At 41.5% G+C, this 16432-nt stretch overlaps 2 protein-coding genes across 5 annotated transcripts in view; both read left to right on the plus strand.

The window, feature by feature from the left end:
- Positions 1 to 14028, plus strand: part of ACYP1 (acylphosphatase 1) — an 820450-nt gene extending 806422 nt beyond the window's left edge. Inside the window, exons 2-4 of one of the 3 annotated variants that reach the window (XM_050798915.1) lie at positions 3225 to 3309; positions 3703 to 3794; positions 13607 to 14028. In XM_050798915.1, coding sequence (XP_050654872.1) covers positions 3711 to 3794; positions 13607 to 13822 — 300 coding nt within the window. In that variant the 5' untranslated portion in view covers positions 3225 to 3309; positions 3703 to 3710 and the 3' untranslated portion in view covers positions 13823 to 14028. Of the gene's footprint in view, positions 1 to 3224; positions 3310 to 3378; positions 3459 to 3702; positions 3795 to 13606 lie in introns of those variants that run through there. The other 2 variants (XM_050798916.1, XM_050798917.1) reach the window with 2 other exon arrangements.
- A 1783-nt stretch (positions 14029 to 15811) lies between these two features.
- MLH3 (mutL homolog 3) overlaps positions 15812 to 16432 on the plus strand; it is a 35198-nt gene continuing 34577 nt past the window's right edge. For both annotated transcript variants that reach the window (XM_050798651.1, XM_050798653.1), the window contains exon 1: positions 15812 to 15882. The gene's annotated coding sequence lies outside the window, so the exon portion shown is untranslated. The remainder of the gene's footprint in view (positions 15883 to 16432) is intronic.

Raw genomic sequence — 16432 nt, forward strand, 5'->3', positions numbered from 1 at the left:
TTCCAAGTCTCTGGCATTTATCTTTTCCCCATCTGCCCCCTAAATTTAAGTGTTTTCTGAAGCCCTCTTATTTCATATATATATATATATAGTTCTAGACATTCTCTTCTTTAACGATTTCAACCAAATGCTGAAATTTTCAGGTTTCACCTGTGTTTAAATGACAGCCAGCTTAACTTTAGTCTTTCTCATTAGTTACAGACTCAAATTTCGGGACTGCCCATTTGACACCTCCACAAGATCGTTCCTTAGGAACCTCAAATTCCGTAAGACAACATAAACTCATGATCCTCTCCCGTTCTCAAATCTGCTTCTGCAGTGTGCCCTTGCATGCTCACAGCATCAGTCTTCCATGCTTCCCTCTTAGTTGCCTCTTCCTTCTAACTAATCACAAGTTTTATTGAGTTTTCTTCCTTTTTTTTTCTTTGAGACAGAGTCTTGCTCCATCATCCAGGCGGGGGTGCAGTGGCATGATCTCAGCTCACTGCAACCACCTCAAGCCATCCTCCTGCCTTGGCCTCCCTAGTAGCTGGGACTACAGGTGTGCACCACCATGCCCAGCTAATTTTTGTATTTTTAGTAGAGATGGGGTTTCATCAGGCTCGAACTTCTGACCTCAGGTGATCCACCTGCCTTAGCCTCCCAAAGTGCTGGGATTACACATGTAAGCCTGGCCTATTGAATTTACTTCTGCCATGTCTCTCATATATGACTCTTCCTTTACATTTCTGCCTGCTGCCCCAGGTGAGTTTTTCCTCACTTCTCCTTGGGATGGCATAGCCCTCCTAACTTCTGTTCTTGCCTTCAATATCTGCTCTTCAAACCCAACCTTCATGCTGCAGCCAAAATAATCAGTCTAAATATTTCTCCACTCCCCCAGTTTTATTAAGATATAATTGACAACTAAAAATTTTGTCTATATTTGCAGTGTACAGTGATGTTTTGATACATGTATGCATTGTGCAGTGATTAAATCAAGCTAATTACTAAATACTTCTGATCCTACCATTTCCCTCCCCAGTAGCTTCTTCTTCACCTAGAAAATAAAGTTGAAGTGCATAATTTAGCATGGCATTTCTATCTCCCAGGTTAGGTCCAGCCTACCTTTTCAGTTTTGCCTCCCCTTAATAAGCCACAGAGTCCAACCCAGTGAGTCTCATCCCTGGCTGTGTGTTAAGACTACTTGGAAAGCAATATCTAGGGGTGAGACCTGAGGATTAACATTTTTTAAAGCTTCCCCAAAGATCCTGATGCACAAGTAGGGTAGCGGACCCCTGGTCTAGCCACAACTGGCTACTTGTACTTCTTCATCTGCATGGTACTACCTTACTCTAAGCTCCACATACTGGGAGCTGGTAGAGCATAGCATTCACGGGAGTTGACTCTGGAACCAAATCCCAGCTCCATCACTTACTGGTTGTGTGACCTTGGATTAAATGCTGTTTCCTCTAAGAACCCTTTCCCAATCTTCCCAATCAGAATTAATTTGTTTGCTCCTTTGTAATATTTTCTGTCCTTGTTATAGCACAGGGCTGGTTCCTGATGAGCTCTCAATGGATTTTCATTTCATAGAATTAAATTATCATGCCGTACATTTTATTGTCATTGTTTGCATGCATATGTGCCCCTACACCAAATTAAAAACTCTTCGAGGGCAAAGATTATATATCATTCATCTTTGTATATTCTAGAGTGCCCCATACGTATTAGACACTCAGTAAGTTTTGAATTCTATAAACTATTTTTTAAATGAATTTTAGAGAAAGAAATACCATTAGCAAGATACTGTATTTAGAGTTATTTTCAAATATTGCCAAGTACAACATTCAGTCCAGCTTGTTCACCACCAACCCCCTGCCTCTCAACACTAAGGTTGCATGATTTGCTAGCATATGGATCCTCACTCTGTAGCAGGGAACTAGCAGAATGATGAATTTCCGTGCCTACTGTCACAAACCCGTCTCTCATTGTCAGGTCTGCCAACCTGGCATATTCGCATAAGGAGTCTTATGTTATGAAGTGGTGTAATATATACAATCAATCCACAAAGGATCAGTAAACACCAGTTTTCCTTCACACACATTATGAATCATAAGGGCAGCTGGATTCAAATGTTTACGCATCACCTCTAATTTTAACCATCCTCATCCACATCCCCCTTGACAATTCCCTTTTCCCAAAATAAATTTGTGTAGTTTGGCCATTTGACTTAGATTGACTGATTCAACTGTAATTCTGGAGCCATTAATTATTTTGCTTGTGCTCTTGCTTTGTTTGATTAGTTATTTGTTCAAGCATTATTTGACATTTTCTTAGTAAAGGAGACCGGTGAGTCGCTTCCAGAAGCCCAGAAGCAGACGTAACCTCCATTGGGACCTCCTGTGCACTTACGCCCCTGTAATCCCCTATTCCAGATTAGTTATGACCCAAACTTTAAGAACTGAATGAAAAGGGACAGAAAGGTTGGATGTATCCTACTCAACATATTTATGATGTTTATTTTTTATTTTATTTATTCATTTATTTATTTGAGACAGAGTCTCACTCTATTGCCCAGGCTGGAGTGCAGTGGGGCAATCTCGGCTCACTGCAGCCTCCACCTCCCGGGTTCAAGCGATTCTCCTGCCTCAGCCTCCCGAATAGCTGGGATTACAGGCGCCCACCACCACGCCCGGCCAATTTTTGTATTTTCGGTAGAAACAGGGTTTCACCATATTGGCCAGGCTGGTCTCGAACTCCTGACCTCAAGTGATTCGCCCGCGTTGGCCTCCCAAAGTGCTGAGATTACAAGCTAGTTATGATATTTAATGTGTACTGTTTGTCTCTCACCTCCAGAATTAAGCTCCTCAGGACAGGGATCCTGTTTTGTTCACTAATGTTTGCCAGGTCACCTAGAACAGGTGCCTGGCACACAGTAGCTGTCAGTCGGTATTTAATTGAATGATTGAATGTATCCCAATGTACTTCTTCATCTATGCTTTTCTCCCCATGAGAAAATGAGAAGAGGGGTGCGCTTGTTGACTGAGATGGGATGAGGGCTAGGTTTGTGGAGGCCCAGCCGAGTTCCTGGACAGATCCCCAACCCAAGCTTTTGGGTTGCCGGACAACCGCGTCCTGAAATCCCGCCTTCTTGGCGGGCACGGGCCGAGGCGCCCCCTCTGATTGGCCAGCTGGAGGTGATGGGCATGAGAGACAGCGAAGGAGCAGCTACACACTAAACTTCCGGGCGCGGAGGTCTGCGCGCCCTAGTGAGCCGTTGGCCTGGTGGTCCCGCAGTGAGCCCGGCGGCCGGTGGGGAAATCAAGGAGGGTGAGCCGGGACGGGCCCCCGGGGTGTGCTTGTCAGGTCGATTAGCCTTAAAATGTTAGTAGCAGGGGATTCTGGGTGTTAGTAGCAGGGGATTCTGGTAGTGAAGGAGCGGGACCGGGAATGGATGTAAGGAGGTCATCGGTCAGCAGGTGATTTCCCCAGAAGAGGCTTCAGCGGGCAGCTGCGTACCGAAGCTCCCTCTCCCGGCGTCTGGCTCTTCCTTCACACACGCCTTATCACATCCACTCACGATTCCCATTTCCAGGACCTGGAGGTCGGGGAGAGGTCGCAGTGGTTAAGGATGGACAGGGGTGGGTGTGGCCCTTTCTGACTCAGGCTTGTGGGTCCTGGAATAATAGCCCTTCACTCTTCTGCTTTCCTGGTTTCTGACAGGTTTGAGCATGGCAGAAGGAGACACCCTGTTATCAGTGGATTATGAAATTTTTGGGAAGGTGCAAGGGGTGTTTTTCCGCAAGTATACTCAGGTATGTGGCCTGGAGGCTTTGGGGTGGTAACCTAGGTTGTGGGCATAGGAACAAGGGACATGTTCCTGACAAATGTGAACTGGAAGCCGCTGGCCAGCTGCATGGCAAAGAGGTAGTTTGTAGAGCAATGAGTATGAAAATGCTGTGCAATCGGTAAAACATGGTGTAAATGGAAGATTATCCTGCTGTTATTATTTGTCTTTTTCCAACAGTGGTGCCTGAGCATCTAGACACACATATTAATGAGCTTCTCTCTTCCAAGGGAAATAGAGGGCTTCACCAGTTCTCGCTGTTGTGGCGTCATCAAACCAAGTCAGATTTCTTATAGAAAGGCTAACATTGATTGAAGAGATGGCATTTAGATGACCTGATGTCATGTATATAACATATATAAATGCTTCCTCTGTAGTTGCTGCACTTTCTTCAGACCTCTTTCTCCAAGCTTCCCTCAATTCTCCACTTAATTCCTTTCTATTCTTTTTTTGGTTTTGAAAGAACATTTACATTTTCCAGCTGACATTTTTCTTATTAAAAACTCTTTATCCGTTCCAGAATAGGTGATGGGAACACTGAATGTGGAGCCTGGTATTCTTCCTAGAGCAATAAGGGAGTATTTAAGGGGATGGACAAACTGCTGGCAGCCTCTACCTCTGCTTTAATGTGGTTAATCTTCCCTCAACAGGCACACATAAATGCAAGCTCAATTTCCCCTCTGCCTTCTGTAGGTATTGGCTATTGCCTTCCTGGTGTGTCTTTAATCCCACAGATAATGAGTTAGGACTGCAGAACTTCTTAAGTGTCTCCTTCCTGGGACTGTGGTACTTAAAATTCAAATTCTAACCTGGAAGGAATCTTTGAAATATGAATGTGAATTGTCAATACCTTTTTTCCTTTTTCTTTTTTTTTCTGGAGGATGGTGGCACAGTCACAGCTCATTGCAGCCTTAACCTCCCAGGCTCAAATGATCCTCCTTCCTCAGCCTCCCAAGTAGCTGGGACCACAGGTGCATGCCACCACTCCAGCTTTTTTTTTTTTTTTTTTTTTTTTTTTTTAATAGAGAGCTATGTTGCCCAGGCTGGTCTTGAACTCCTGGGCTCAAGTGATCCTTCTACCTCTTTTTCTTTTTTCTTTTTTTTTTTTTCCTTGAGACAGTTTCACTCTTGTTGCCCAGGCTGGAGTGCAATGGCACGATCTCAGCTCACTGCAATTTCCGCCTCCCGGGTTCAAGCGTTCTCCTACGAGTAGCTGAGATTACAGGTATGCGCCACCATGCCCCGCTAATTTTGTATTTTTAGTAGAGACAGGATTTCTCCATGTTGGTCAGACTGGTCTTGAACTCCCAACCTCAGGTGATCCGCCCACCTCGGCCTCCCAAAGTGTTGGGATTATAGATGTGAGCCACTGTGCCCAGCCAATACCTCTTATTCTAATTATTCAGAAACCATTTCTTCCCATCTGACATTCAAATAGGAAATGACCGTTGAAAACAGAATTGCTGAAACTCATAGCAAGAGCTGTGTTCCAATTAGCTTTGCTACCAATTATGCAGGTAAGTTCCTGTAAATTAAGGTGATTGAGATAATAGCTTCAAAGGTTAGTCAAAGTTGTTGAGGGAGAAGGGCCAGATAGTGGTATATATAGCCCATCTTTCTCTACCTGCCCTTCTCCCCAGTTTTTTGTTTGTTTGTTTGTTTTGTTTTTTTTGTTTTTTTTTGAGACGGAGTCTCGCTTTGTGGCCCAGGCTGGAGTGCAGTGGCCGGATCTCAGCTCACTGCAAGCTCCGCCTCCTGAGTTTATGCCATTCTCCTGCCTCAGCCTCCCGAGTAGCTGGGACTACAGTTGCCCGCCACCTCGCCCGGCTAGTTTTTTGTATTTTTTAGTAGAGACGGGGTTTCACCGTGTTAGCCAGGATGGTCTCAATCTCCTGACCTCGTGATCCGCCCGTCTCGGCCTCCCAAAGTGCTGGGATTACAGGCTTGAGCCACCGCGTCCGGCCACTCCCCAGTTTAAAGAAAGAATAACAGAATGCAGAAAAACAAATATTGATTGGAAAACTGCATATAAAATGACATCTTTTTTTAAAATTAGGCTTGTAGCTTATTCTTTACTATTTATAATCATTTAAATATATATGTTCATTTGAACAGTTGTTTTGCTGCAGTCTGTTTGCTGTTGATATTATCTAGCCTCTTATTTAAATTCCTTCATTTCTAGAGAAGTGGCAAATAATAATTCAGGGACTTTTAAAAACTTGGAATATAATTTACATCCCATAAAACCCATCCTCCTAAAGTGTATAATTTGGTGATTTTTAGTATATTCACAAAGTTGTGCACTAATTCCAGAACATTTTCATCATCCCAAAAAGAAACCCCCTACCTGTTAGCACTCACTCCTCATCCCCTAAACCCCTAATAACCACTAACCTACTTTCTGTCTCTATGAATTTGCCTATTCTAGATTTTTGTTGTTGTTGTTGTTGTTGAGACGGAGTCTCAACTCTGTCTCACTCTGTCGTCCAGGCTGGAGTGCAGTGGCATGATATCGGCTCACTGCAACCTCTGCCTCCCGCGTTCAAGTGATTCTTCTCCCTCAGCCTCCCAAGTAGCCAGGATTAAGGGCATGCACCACCACGCCCCGTTAATTTTTGTATTTTTAGTAGAGACGGGGTTTCACCATGTTGGCCAGGCAGGTCTTGAACTCCTGACCTCAGGTGATCCACCTACCTCGGCCTCCCAAAGTGCTGGGATTACATTCGTGAGCCACCATGTTCACCCTATTCTTGGTATTTCATATAAATGGAATCATACAAATGTGGCCTTTTTTTGTGACTGGCTCCGTTCACTTAACATATTGTTTTCAAGGTTTATCTACACTGTAGCATGTATTAGTATCCTATTCCTTTTTATGGCTGAATAATATCCCATTGTATGGATATACCACATTTTATTTATCCATTCATCAGTTGATGGAAATTTGGGTTTGATTTTTGGCCATTATGAATAATAGTGCTGGGAACACATATGTGCATATTGTTGTGTAGACAATGTTTACAGTTCCATTGAGTATATACATACCTAGGAGTAGATTGCTGGGTCATATGGTAACTTTATGTTTAACTTTTTGAGGAACTGCCAAACTTTTCCAAAGCAGCTATACCATTTTATGTTCTCACTGGCAATGTGTGAGAATTCCAGTTTGTCCACATCCTTGCCAACGATGGTTACTGTCTTTTATGTTAGCCATCCTAGTGGGTATGAGGTAATATCTCATTGTGGTTGTTTGTTTGTTTTTCAGGTATTAATGAATTTAAAAGGATTTAAATCATACGAGGAATATTCTGCAACTACAGTGGAACTAAACCACATTAAAAAAAATAAAAAAGATAACTGGAAAATCCCCAAATATTTGGAAACCATATAGCACACTTACTTCTAAAATTGTGGTAGAATACATATAACATAAAAATTACTGTTTTAACCATTTTTAAATGTACAATTCGGTGGTTTTAAGTACATTGTTCTGTTTATCTACAGAACGCTTTTCATCTTGCAAAACTGAAACTCTGTATTCATTAAACGCTAACTCCCCATTTTCTCCTTCCCCCAAGCCCCTGACAATCATAAATCTACATTCTATTAATTCAACTATTCTAGTTACCTCATATAAGTAGAATTTTACAGTATTTGTCCTTTTGTGGCTGGCTTATTTCACTTAGCGTAATATCCTTAAGGTTCATCTGTGTTATATCATGAAAGTAAAAACAATTTTCTTTCTTTGTAAGACTGAATAATATCCTGTTGTATGTGTATACTTTCAGTGTGGTTTTGATTTGCCTTCCTAATGACTAATGATGTTGAACATGTTTTCATGGGCTTATTGGCATATTTTATGTCTTCTTTGGAGAAATGTCCATTCAAATCTTTTTGCCCATTTTTAGTTATTTGCCTCCTTATTCTTGAGTCATAAGAATATTTTTATTCTGGATACTAGTCCCTTATCAGATATATGATATACAAACATTTCTCCCATTCTGTGGGTTGTCTTTTTAATTTCTTGATAGTGTCTATGAAGTACAAAAGTTTTTACTTTTGATGAAGTCAAATCAAATTTATCTGTTCTTTTTTTGCTTATACTTTTAGTGTTATGTCTAAGAAATCTTCCTAATCCAAGGTCATGAAGGTTCATGCCTATGTTTTTTGTTTGTTTTGTTTTTGTTTTTTGTAGCGACTGGATTTTCCCAAGTTGCCCAGGCTGGTCCTGACCTCAAGCAGTCTGCCCACCTCAGCCTCCCAAAGTGCTGGGATTACAGGTGTGAGCCACCACACCCAGCTGTCATGCCTATCTTTTCTTTTCCTTTTTTTCTTTTTTTCTTTTTTTTTTAGACAGAGTCTTGCTCTGTGCAGTGGTACAATCTCAGTTCACTGCAGCCTTCTGCCTCCAGGGTTCAAGCGATTCTCCTGAGTAGCTGGGATTACAGATGTGCACCACCATGCCTGCCTAGTTTTTGTATTTTTAGTAGACATGGGGTTTCACCATGTTGGTCAGACTGGTCTCCTGACCTCGTGATCCACCCGCCTCGTGATCCACCCGCCTCGTGATCCACCCGCCTCAGGCTCCCAAAGTGCTGGGATTACAGGCATGAGTCACTGCGCCCAGCCGCCCATGTTTTCTTCAAAGTTTCATAGTTTACACTCTTAGACTGAGGTCTTTGATCCAGTTTAATTTTTATGTGATGTGAGGTAGGAAATCCAGCTTTATTCTTTTGCATGTGAATATCCAGTTGTCCCAGCACCATTTGTTGAAATTAGTATTATTTCCCACATTCATTTGTCATGGCACCCTTTTCAAAAATCAACATAAAGGTAAGGGTTTATTTCTGGACTCTCAATACTATTCCATTCATCTGTATGTCTGCCTACTGTAGTTGAGATGTTTGTCCCCTTCAAATCTCATGTTGAAATTTGATCCCCAGTGTTGAAGGTGGGACATAATGGGAGGTATTTGAGTCATGGGGCCAGGTCCCTCATGAGCAGATTAATGCCCTTCCTGCAGGGTGGGAGGGTCAATGAATTCTTACTCTATTAGTTCCCTTGAGAACTAGTTGTTATTTTTATTTATTTATTTTTTTGAAATGGAGTCTCATTCTTGTCGCCCAGGCTAGAGTGCAGTGGCACAATCTTGGCTCACTGCAACCTCCGCCTCCAGGGTTCAAGCGATTCTCCTGCCTCACCCTCCCAAGTAGCTGGGATTACAGGCACCCGCCACCACACCCAGCTAATTTTTGTATTTTTAGTAGAGATGGGGTTTCACCATGTTGACCAGGCTGGTCTCGAACTCCTGACCTCAGGTGATCCACCTGCCTCGGCCTCCCAAAGTGCTAGGATTACAGGTGTGAGCCACTGCACCTGGTGGGAACTGGTTATTAAAAAGAGCCTGGTACCCCACCTCTTCCCACCCTGCCTCACTTCCTCTTTAACCGTATGATCTCTGCACATGCAGAATCCCCTTTGCCTTCCACCGTGAGTGGAAACAGCCTAAGGCCCTCACCTGATGCCAGTGACAGTCTCATGCTTGTACAATCTACAGAATCATGAGCCAAATAAACCTCTTCATAAATTACCCAGCCTCCGGGAGTTCTTTTTTTTTTTTTTTTTTTTTTTTTTTTTTTTTTGAGACGGAGTCTTGCTCTGTCGCCCAGCCTAAAGTGCAATAGTGTGATCTTGGCTCACTGCAACCTCCACTTCCCAGGTTCAAATGATTCTCCTGCCTCAGCCTCCTGAGTAGCTGGGATTACAGGCACCCACCACCGTACCCAGCTAACTTTTGTATTTTTAATAGATGGGGTTTCACCATCTTGGCCAGGCTGGTCTTGAACTTCTGACCTCATGATCACCCCACCTCAGCCTCCCAAAGTGCTGGGATTTCAGGTGTGAGCTACCATGCCCGGCCCTCAGGTAGTTCTTTATAGCAACACGAAATGGTCTAAGCCACTATCCTTATGCCAATATCACACTGTCTCAGTTACTGCAGCTTTGTAGTAAATTTTGAAATTGGGAAGTGTGAATTCTTCAACTTTGTTTTTCCTTTTCAAGATTATTTCTAGCTATTCTGGGTCCCTTATGTTTCCATGTAAATTTTAGTATCAGTTTTTCGATTTCTGCAAAAGCACTGGGATTTTGATAGAGATTGAGTTGAATCTGTAGATCAACTGGGTAGTAGTATCACCTTAACAATGTTAAGTCTTCCAATACATCAATAAGGGATGTCTTTTCATTTACTTAGATAGTCTTTAATTTCTTTCAAGAATGTTTTGTAACTTTCTGTATATGTCTTGCAGTTCTTTTGTTAAATTTATTCCTAGACATTTTATCTTTTTGATGCTATTATAAATGGAATTGTTTCCTAACTTCATTTTCAGTTTTTCATTGCTAGTGTATAGAAATACAATTGATTTTTGTATATCAATTTTATATCCTACAACCTTGTGAGACTGTTAATTAGCTCTAGTGTGTGCCTGTGTATGTTCCTTAGGACTTTTTGTATACAAGATATGTCATCTGCAAGTAGAGGTAGTTTTGCTTTTTCCTTTCCAATCTGAATACCTTTTCTTTTTCCAGCTATGGATAGACCCTCAAGTATAATATTGAGCAGAGTGGTAGTAGCAGACATCCTTGTCTTGTTCCTGATCTTAGTGGGAAGGTTTTCAATCTTTCACCATTAAGTATGATGTTAGCAGTGGGTTTTTCACAGATTCCCTTTATCAGGTTGAGGAAGTTTCCTTCTGTTCCTAGTTTGTTGAGTGTTTTGATCAAAAAAGAGGTATTAGTTTTTGTCAAATGCTTTTTTGCCATCTATTGAGATTATCATGTAGCTTTTGTTTTATTAATATGGCATATTAAGTTGATTACTTCTTGCATATTGAAGCAATCTTGAAAGAAATCCTAATTTGTCATGGTGTACAATTCTTTTTAGATGTTGCCTGATTTGGTTCACTAGTATTTTGCTGAGGATTTTTGCATCTCTGTTCATAAGAGATACTGGTCTATGGTTTTTTGGTGGTGTTTTTCTTGTGACGGCTTTGTTGTTTTGGAGTTTCTTTGTTTTTTCTTTTACACTGGGGTTTTTTTTTTTCTCTTTATTTTTCATTTTTATTTTTTAGCTTTGGTTTTAGTATAAGGATAATGCTGGCTTAATAGCATGTGTTGGGAAGTGTTTCCTCTTATTTTTTTTAACCCTTAATTCTTGGTTTGGATCTTCTATTTTTTGGAAGAGCTTGTGAAGGGTTGGTAAAGGATTGTTTTTTAAACATTTGGTAGAATTTACCCATGAAGTCATCTGGTCCTGGGCTTTTTCTCTGTGGGAAGGTTTTTGATTAAAAATTCCATCTCTTTACTTGGTATAGGTCTATTCACACTTTCTATTTCTTCTTGATTCAGTTTTGGTTGTTTGTCTTTCTAGGTTATTAGGTTTCTTTTCATCCAAGTTAATCTAACTTTTTGGCATATAATTGTTCATAGAATTCCCTTATATCCTTTTTATCTTTGTAAGGTTGGTGGTAATGTCTCCTCTTTTATTTCTGATTTTAGTAATTTGAGGCTTTCATCCTTTTTTCTTTATCAGTCTAGCTAAAGGTTGTCAATTTTGTTGATCTTGTCAAAGAAGCAACTTTTGTTTTATTGATTTTCTCTATTCTTCTGCTTTCCATTAATTTCTGCTCTAATCTTTATTTCTTTCTTTCTGCTCATTTTGGATTTAGTTTGCTCTTCTTTTTCTAGTATCCTAAGGTGGAAATCTTGGTTATTGATTTGAAGAGAGTTTCTTTTTAGATTGCAACTAGAGTTGGTGATTATATTCCTTAAAATATTGTCAGATGATTGTTTAAGCAAAAATATGGTTATGAGGTAGAATTCGCTTTTTGGAATTTTCTTAGGGAGAAAAACCCTGTTTACTTGTGCAATAGATATTCAAAACTGAACATAAGTCAATAACATTATGCTATCGTTAAAAAAATAAGAACAGAGTTGAGCACACAAATGAAACCAGTAGGAAACACCCATTCTCAACACTGGTCAAATTTTGTAGCATTCTGTTCAACTCTCAAGAGTTCAGGTAAGGCCAGGTGCAGTGGCTCACGCCTGTAATCCCAGCACTTTGGGAGGCCGAGGCGGGCGGATCACGAGGTCAGGAGATTGAGACCATCCTGGCTAACACAGTGAAACCCCACCTCTACTAAAAATACAAAAAAATTAGCTGGGAGTGGTTGCGGGAGCCTGTGGTCCCAGCTACTTGGGAGGCTGAGGCAGGAGAATGGCGTGAACCCGTGAGGCGGAGCTTGCAGTGAGCTGGATCGCGCCACTGCACTCCAACAGGGGCGACAGAGTGAGACTCCGTCTCAAAAAAAAAAGAGTTCAGATAAATCACACTGCAAATTTTTAAAGATTTATTTGACTGTTAAACCTCCTGTTTAAAACTGCACATTCTTACAGCTATTTACCATACATATAAGATATCTCTTAAGAACTGGAGATAGTCAGCTCCCGTGGGTTAATTTGAAGCAGAAGAGGGCAGTTGTTATACCAAGTCAGTTGGATGTGGAGTCTTACTCAAAATTCATTCTCAGCATTCTTCTTTTATGGTATCTTCTTTGGCACTTAGCAGTGCATCGGGTAGGCATCTTCTATTTTTCTTCATTCTTTAATTTCCTTTGTATCCCTCAAATGGCTATTTATTTGGTTGGAGTCTGTTTTGTTCATTAAGCAAACATGTCTTTGCTTTGAACATATCTTTGATTTGATGGATACTTACATTCCTCATCAAACATTTTTTTTGCTATGCATAACGTTTTCTTTGGCCAACTCCAGCAATTTCCCACATTTTGACATGCAATCATGTTAACTCCCATTTTCTTTTGTAATCCAACACCTTCTATTTAGATAGATTACTTTAACAATCAGTGACTTAATATTCTAATCATAAATTTATACAAAAATAAAATTACCTCCAAAACATTGCTACCTTTCCTAAACATTCAGTCTTGCCACAGTTTAATAAAAGGAAAGAACATTAAAAAGGATAAGCCACTATAATGATTAGATGCTTTTCATAAGCCTAAAGGCATTGTGATTATTTAGACAGAAGAGAAGAAAGTCAAGTGAAAACCTGATAGTTATGTAGTCTCATGGTTTGCTGTTGAGAGGTTGATCACCAGCTGCTTTTCTTTTCTAGGAAGACAACAAAGTGGGCTTTGGCTACGACATAAATATATTGGGTTAGACAGTTTTACTACAGTAAGAACAATGGGATGAGTTGCTCAGGAAATTGTGAAATACTGTCTAATGATCTTTAAAGATATAACGAACACGAATTCATCTGGATTTTAGGTGTGGTCCTGGTTAACGGCAAAGGGAAGGGTCAAAGAACTTCATGCTTTTTCCATTTAACATACCCAATAGATTCTTGATTAGGGGAAGGGAAAATGAGCAAGATACAGTCCGGTATTCTAAAAACAATCAGCCTTAGGGGATCATTTCAAAAGCATCTGTTTTGGACTTAAGTCTTTGGTACTTAACCAAATTGACTTCACACTGAAAAATTCTAGTGCCTGAGTTTTATAGGGTAGAAGAAAGACATGGAGTCAAGTGGCCAACACTTCATGTGAAGATAAGCAATGAGCTCCTTCTTGCTGTCTTTCTTTTGACTGTTCTGGGCAATATCAAATTAGTTTGTGTGGTTTGATTATAGGCCAGATTGTAGTCTTACCTTGTTTTCCTCAATCTCACTGGATCTCTCTCTCTTTTTTCCCCCCTTAGGCTGAGGGTAAAAAGCTGGGATTGGTAGGCTGGGTCCAGAACACTGACCGGGGCACAGTGCAAGGACAATTGCAAGGTCCCATCTCCAAGGTGCGTCATATGCAGGAATGGCTTGAAACAAGAGGAAGTCCCAAATCACACATCGACAAAGCAAACTTCAACAATGAGAAAGTCATCTTAAAGTTGGATTACTCAGACTTCCAAATTGTAAAATAATGGCCTGAATTTAAGTTTTGTTTTTGGTTGATTTGGTTTGGTTTTTATTGTTAATAGAGATAGAACTATTGTGTGTTAATATTAGCATTAGTCAATAAGTTATTTTAATGTCAGATATTTGAATGTTATTATATATTACCTGTATGATGGAAGGATTATTACTGTACACAAATCTAATCAATAAAAACATTAGAACCTTCTGCTTAGAGTACTTTTTAAAAATCTTCAGTGAACTTCCTTTTGGGCGAAATAAGAAGTATTTATTCAGTAAACATTTGTGGGAGGATTTTGAGGTAATTTAAAGAAGTCTGAAAGAAAAAAAGTTATGTTAGTCATTTCTTTAAATGGTTTCTATGAAATGTTCTTCAAGAAATTGCATGCCTAATAAGAACAAATACCACAAGTTCAATTTGTTAGCTCTGTTCATATGATGTTTGGATGAATTACTTCTGCTGTTGTTTCTTTTCTCTGGGTAAGGAATTCACATAAAGTTATGTTACGGGCTGAACTGTGTCCCACCAAATTCATATGTTAAAGTCCCAGTCCCCAGTACCTCAGAAAGTGACTGTATTGGGACACAGAGCCTTTAAAGAGGTAATTAAGGTTGAATGAGGCTGTGAGGGTGGGCCCTACTCCAGTCTGACTGGTGTTCTTATAAGAGAACATATTGGACATAGACACACATGTGCAAAAATGAAAGACCCTGTGAAAATGGCCATCTACAAGCCAAGGAGAGGCCTCAGAAGAAATCGTTGCTGCCAACACCTTGATCTCAGACTTCTAGTCTCTAGACCTGAGAGGAAATAGACTGCTGCTGCTTAAGTTACTCAGTCTGAGGTATTTTGTTATAGCAGTCCTAGCTATAGTAATAATCATAAACAGTTATCAGGATTTTGCTTAATCAGCCCTAGAAGACTGGTTGGTTGGGTTTGGTTAGTCACTAAACTAGTATATGTCAAATGCTTACCAGGTCTGACAAATTTGTTATAAATTCCACTTTAAATAAATTCTCAATGAAAATGAGATAGAAAGCAAAAACTAAGGACTGGTTAACAATTTCAAAACACTTTATTCTCACAGCATTCTCAGAGTTCTGCTCTCCTTTAGTTATAAAAGAAGCTGTGGTGGCATTGGGGAGATTCAAGTCAGTGAAGAGAGTCTTGGTGTTGTCGTCTGTAAATTAAGAGTTGAGCAAAGGCCGGGTGCGGTGGCTCACACCTGTAATCCCAACACTTTGGGAGGCCGAGGTGGGCAGATCACCTGAGGTCGGGAGTTCAAGACCAGCCTGACCAACATGGAGAAATCCCCGTCTCTACAAAAAATACAAAATTAGCCGAGCGTGGTGGCACATGCCTGTAATCCCAGCTACTCGGGAGGCTGAGGCAGGAGAATCTCTTGAACCCGGGAGGCGGAGGTTGCGGTGATCTGAGATCACGCCATTGAACTCCAGCCTGGGCAACAGCCTCTGTCTCAAAAAAAAAAAAAAAAAAAAGAGTTGAGTTAGACAGTTTCTCAGCCTTTTCCAGCTCCAAATGCTATAATTCTAAGATGGAAGCCTCTGGAATTATTCATTCATTCAGTGCCTACCATAAGCCAGGCACTGCTCTTGGTAGCTGGGATACAGCAGTAAACAAAATATATAAACTCTTTACCTTCACATAGCTTACATTCTAGGGAGAGAAGACAATAAGCAAACATAAAATATATATTGAATTAAACGGTAGTTAAGAGCAAAGGTGAAAATGAGAAAAAAAGGAAAGGGAACACACGGGAAAAAAACAAACAAACATAAAAACAAAAGTAAAAGTTACGACATAGTCTTTCACACCATGCCAAAAGGGGATAAGGATTGAGACTGTAGGTACCCGTTCACTGAACCCTGGGATGCGGATCCTTGGCTGGAACACCTGATGCGCATGCGCACTGGTGTGTCGTGGCCTGGCGCGCCCCTCCGAAGCGCATGCTCGTGGACTCGCACGTGCACGAGCCTCAAGACCCAAGGTGCGCGCGTCGGCGTCCCAGGCGGTTGGTGTCCGAGAATTGGTTAAGCTGGACTCGAGGTGACTCTGGGGGAAGCACGCGACGAAAAGATGTTGCCGGGGGCTCTTCTAACACCAGAAGGGCCTGATGATGGCTGCGCGCAGCTTTCGGAGCCGGATGCGCGAGGACCCCGGAGGCCCGGCGGCCTGGCGGCAGGGCGGGCCCGGTGTGGGGACAAGGACGGGGCTGGCTGGGGAGGGGCTGGGCCTGGCGGGAAGGCGGCGCTGCCCTGGACGCGGCCCGCGCGGCGCTCCCAGGCCCCTGGGCCCTGGATCCAGGCCAGTGCGTTGCGTCCGTCCCAGGCGCAGGCGTCATCAGGAAATCGTTGAGTTTACATTAATCGGAATACTTGTTAAACGTTTGCCCCTCACTTGCAGCCGGCTGCGAAGTGCATTAGCTTAGAAAGCAGCAGCAGTTCTGCAGTTAGATCCCTGATTTTCCCGGGTTCGGAAAACCAACCCCACCGCCTACAGGGGGCTCCCCCACGCGGCTTTCACTGATGGAGAAGAGGGGGAGACCTTTAATGGCACTAGAATCTTAGGGTTTGGGTTTTTTAGATGTTTTTTGTTT

This window comes from Macaca thibetana, chromosome 7, assembly GCF_024542745.1.
Source record: "Macaca thibetana thibetana isolate TM-01 chromosome 7, ASM2454274v1, whole genome shotgun sequence".
Lineage (NCBI taxonomy): Eukaryota > Metazoa > Chordata > Mammalia > Primates > Cercopithecidae > Macaca > Macaca thibetana.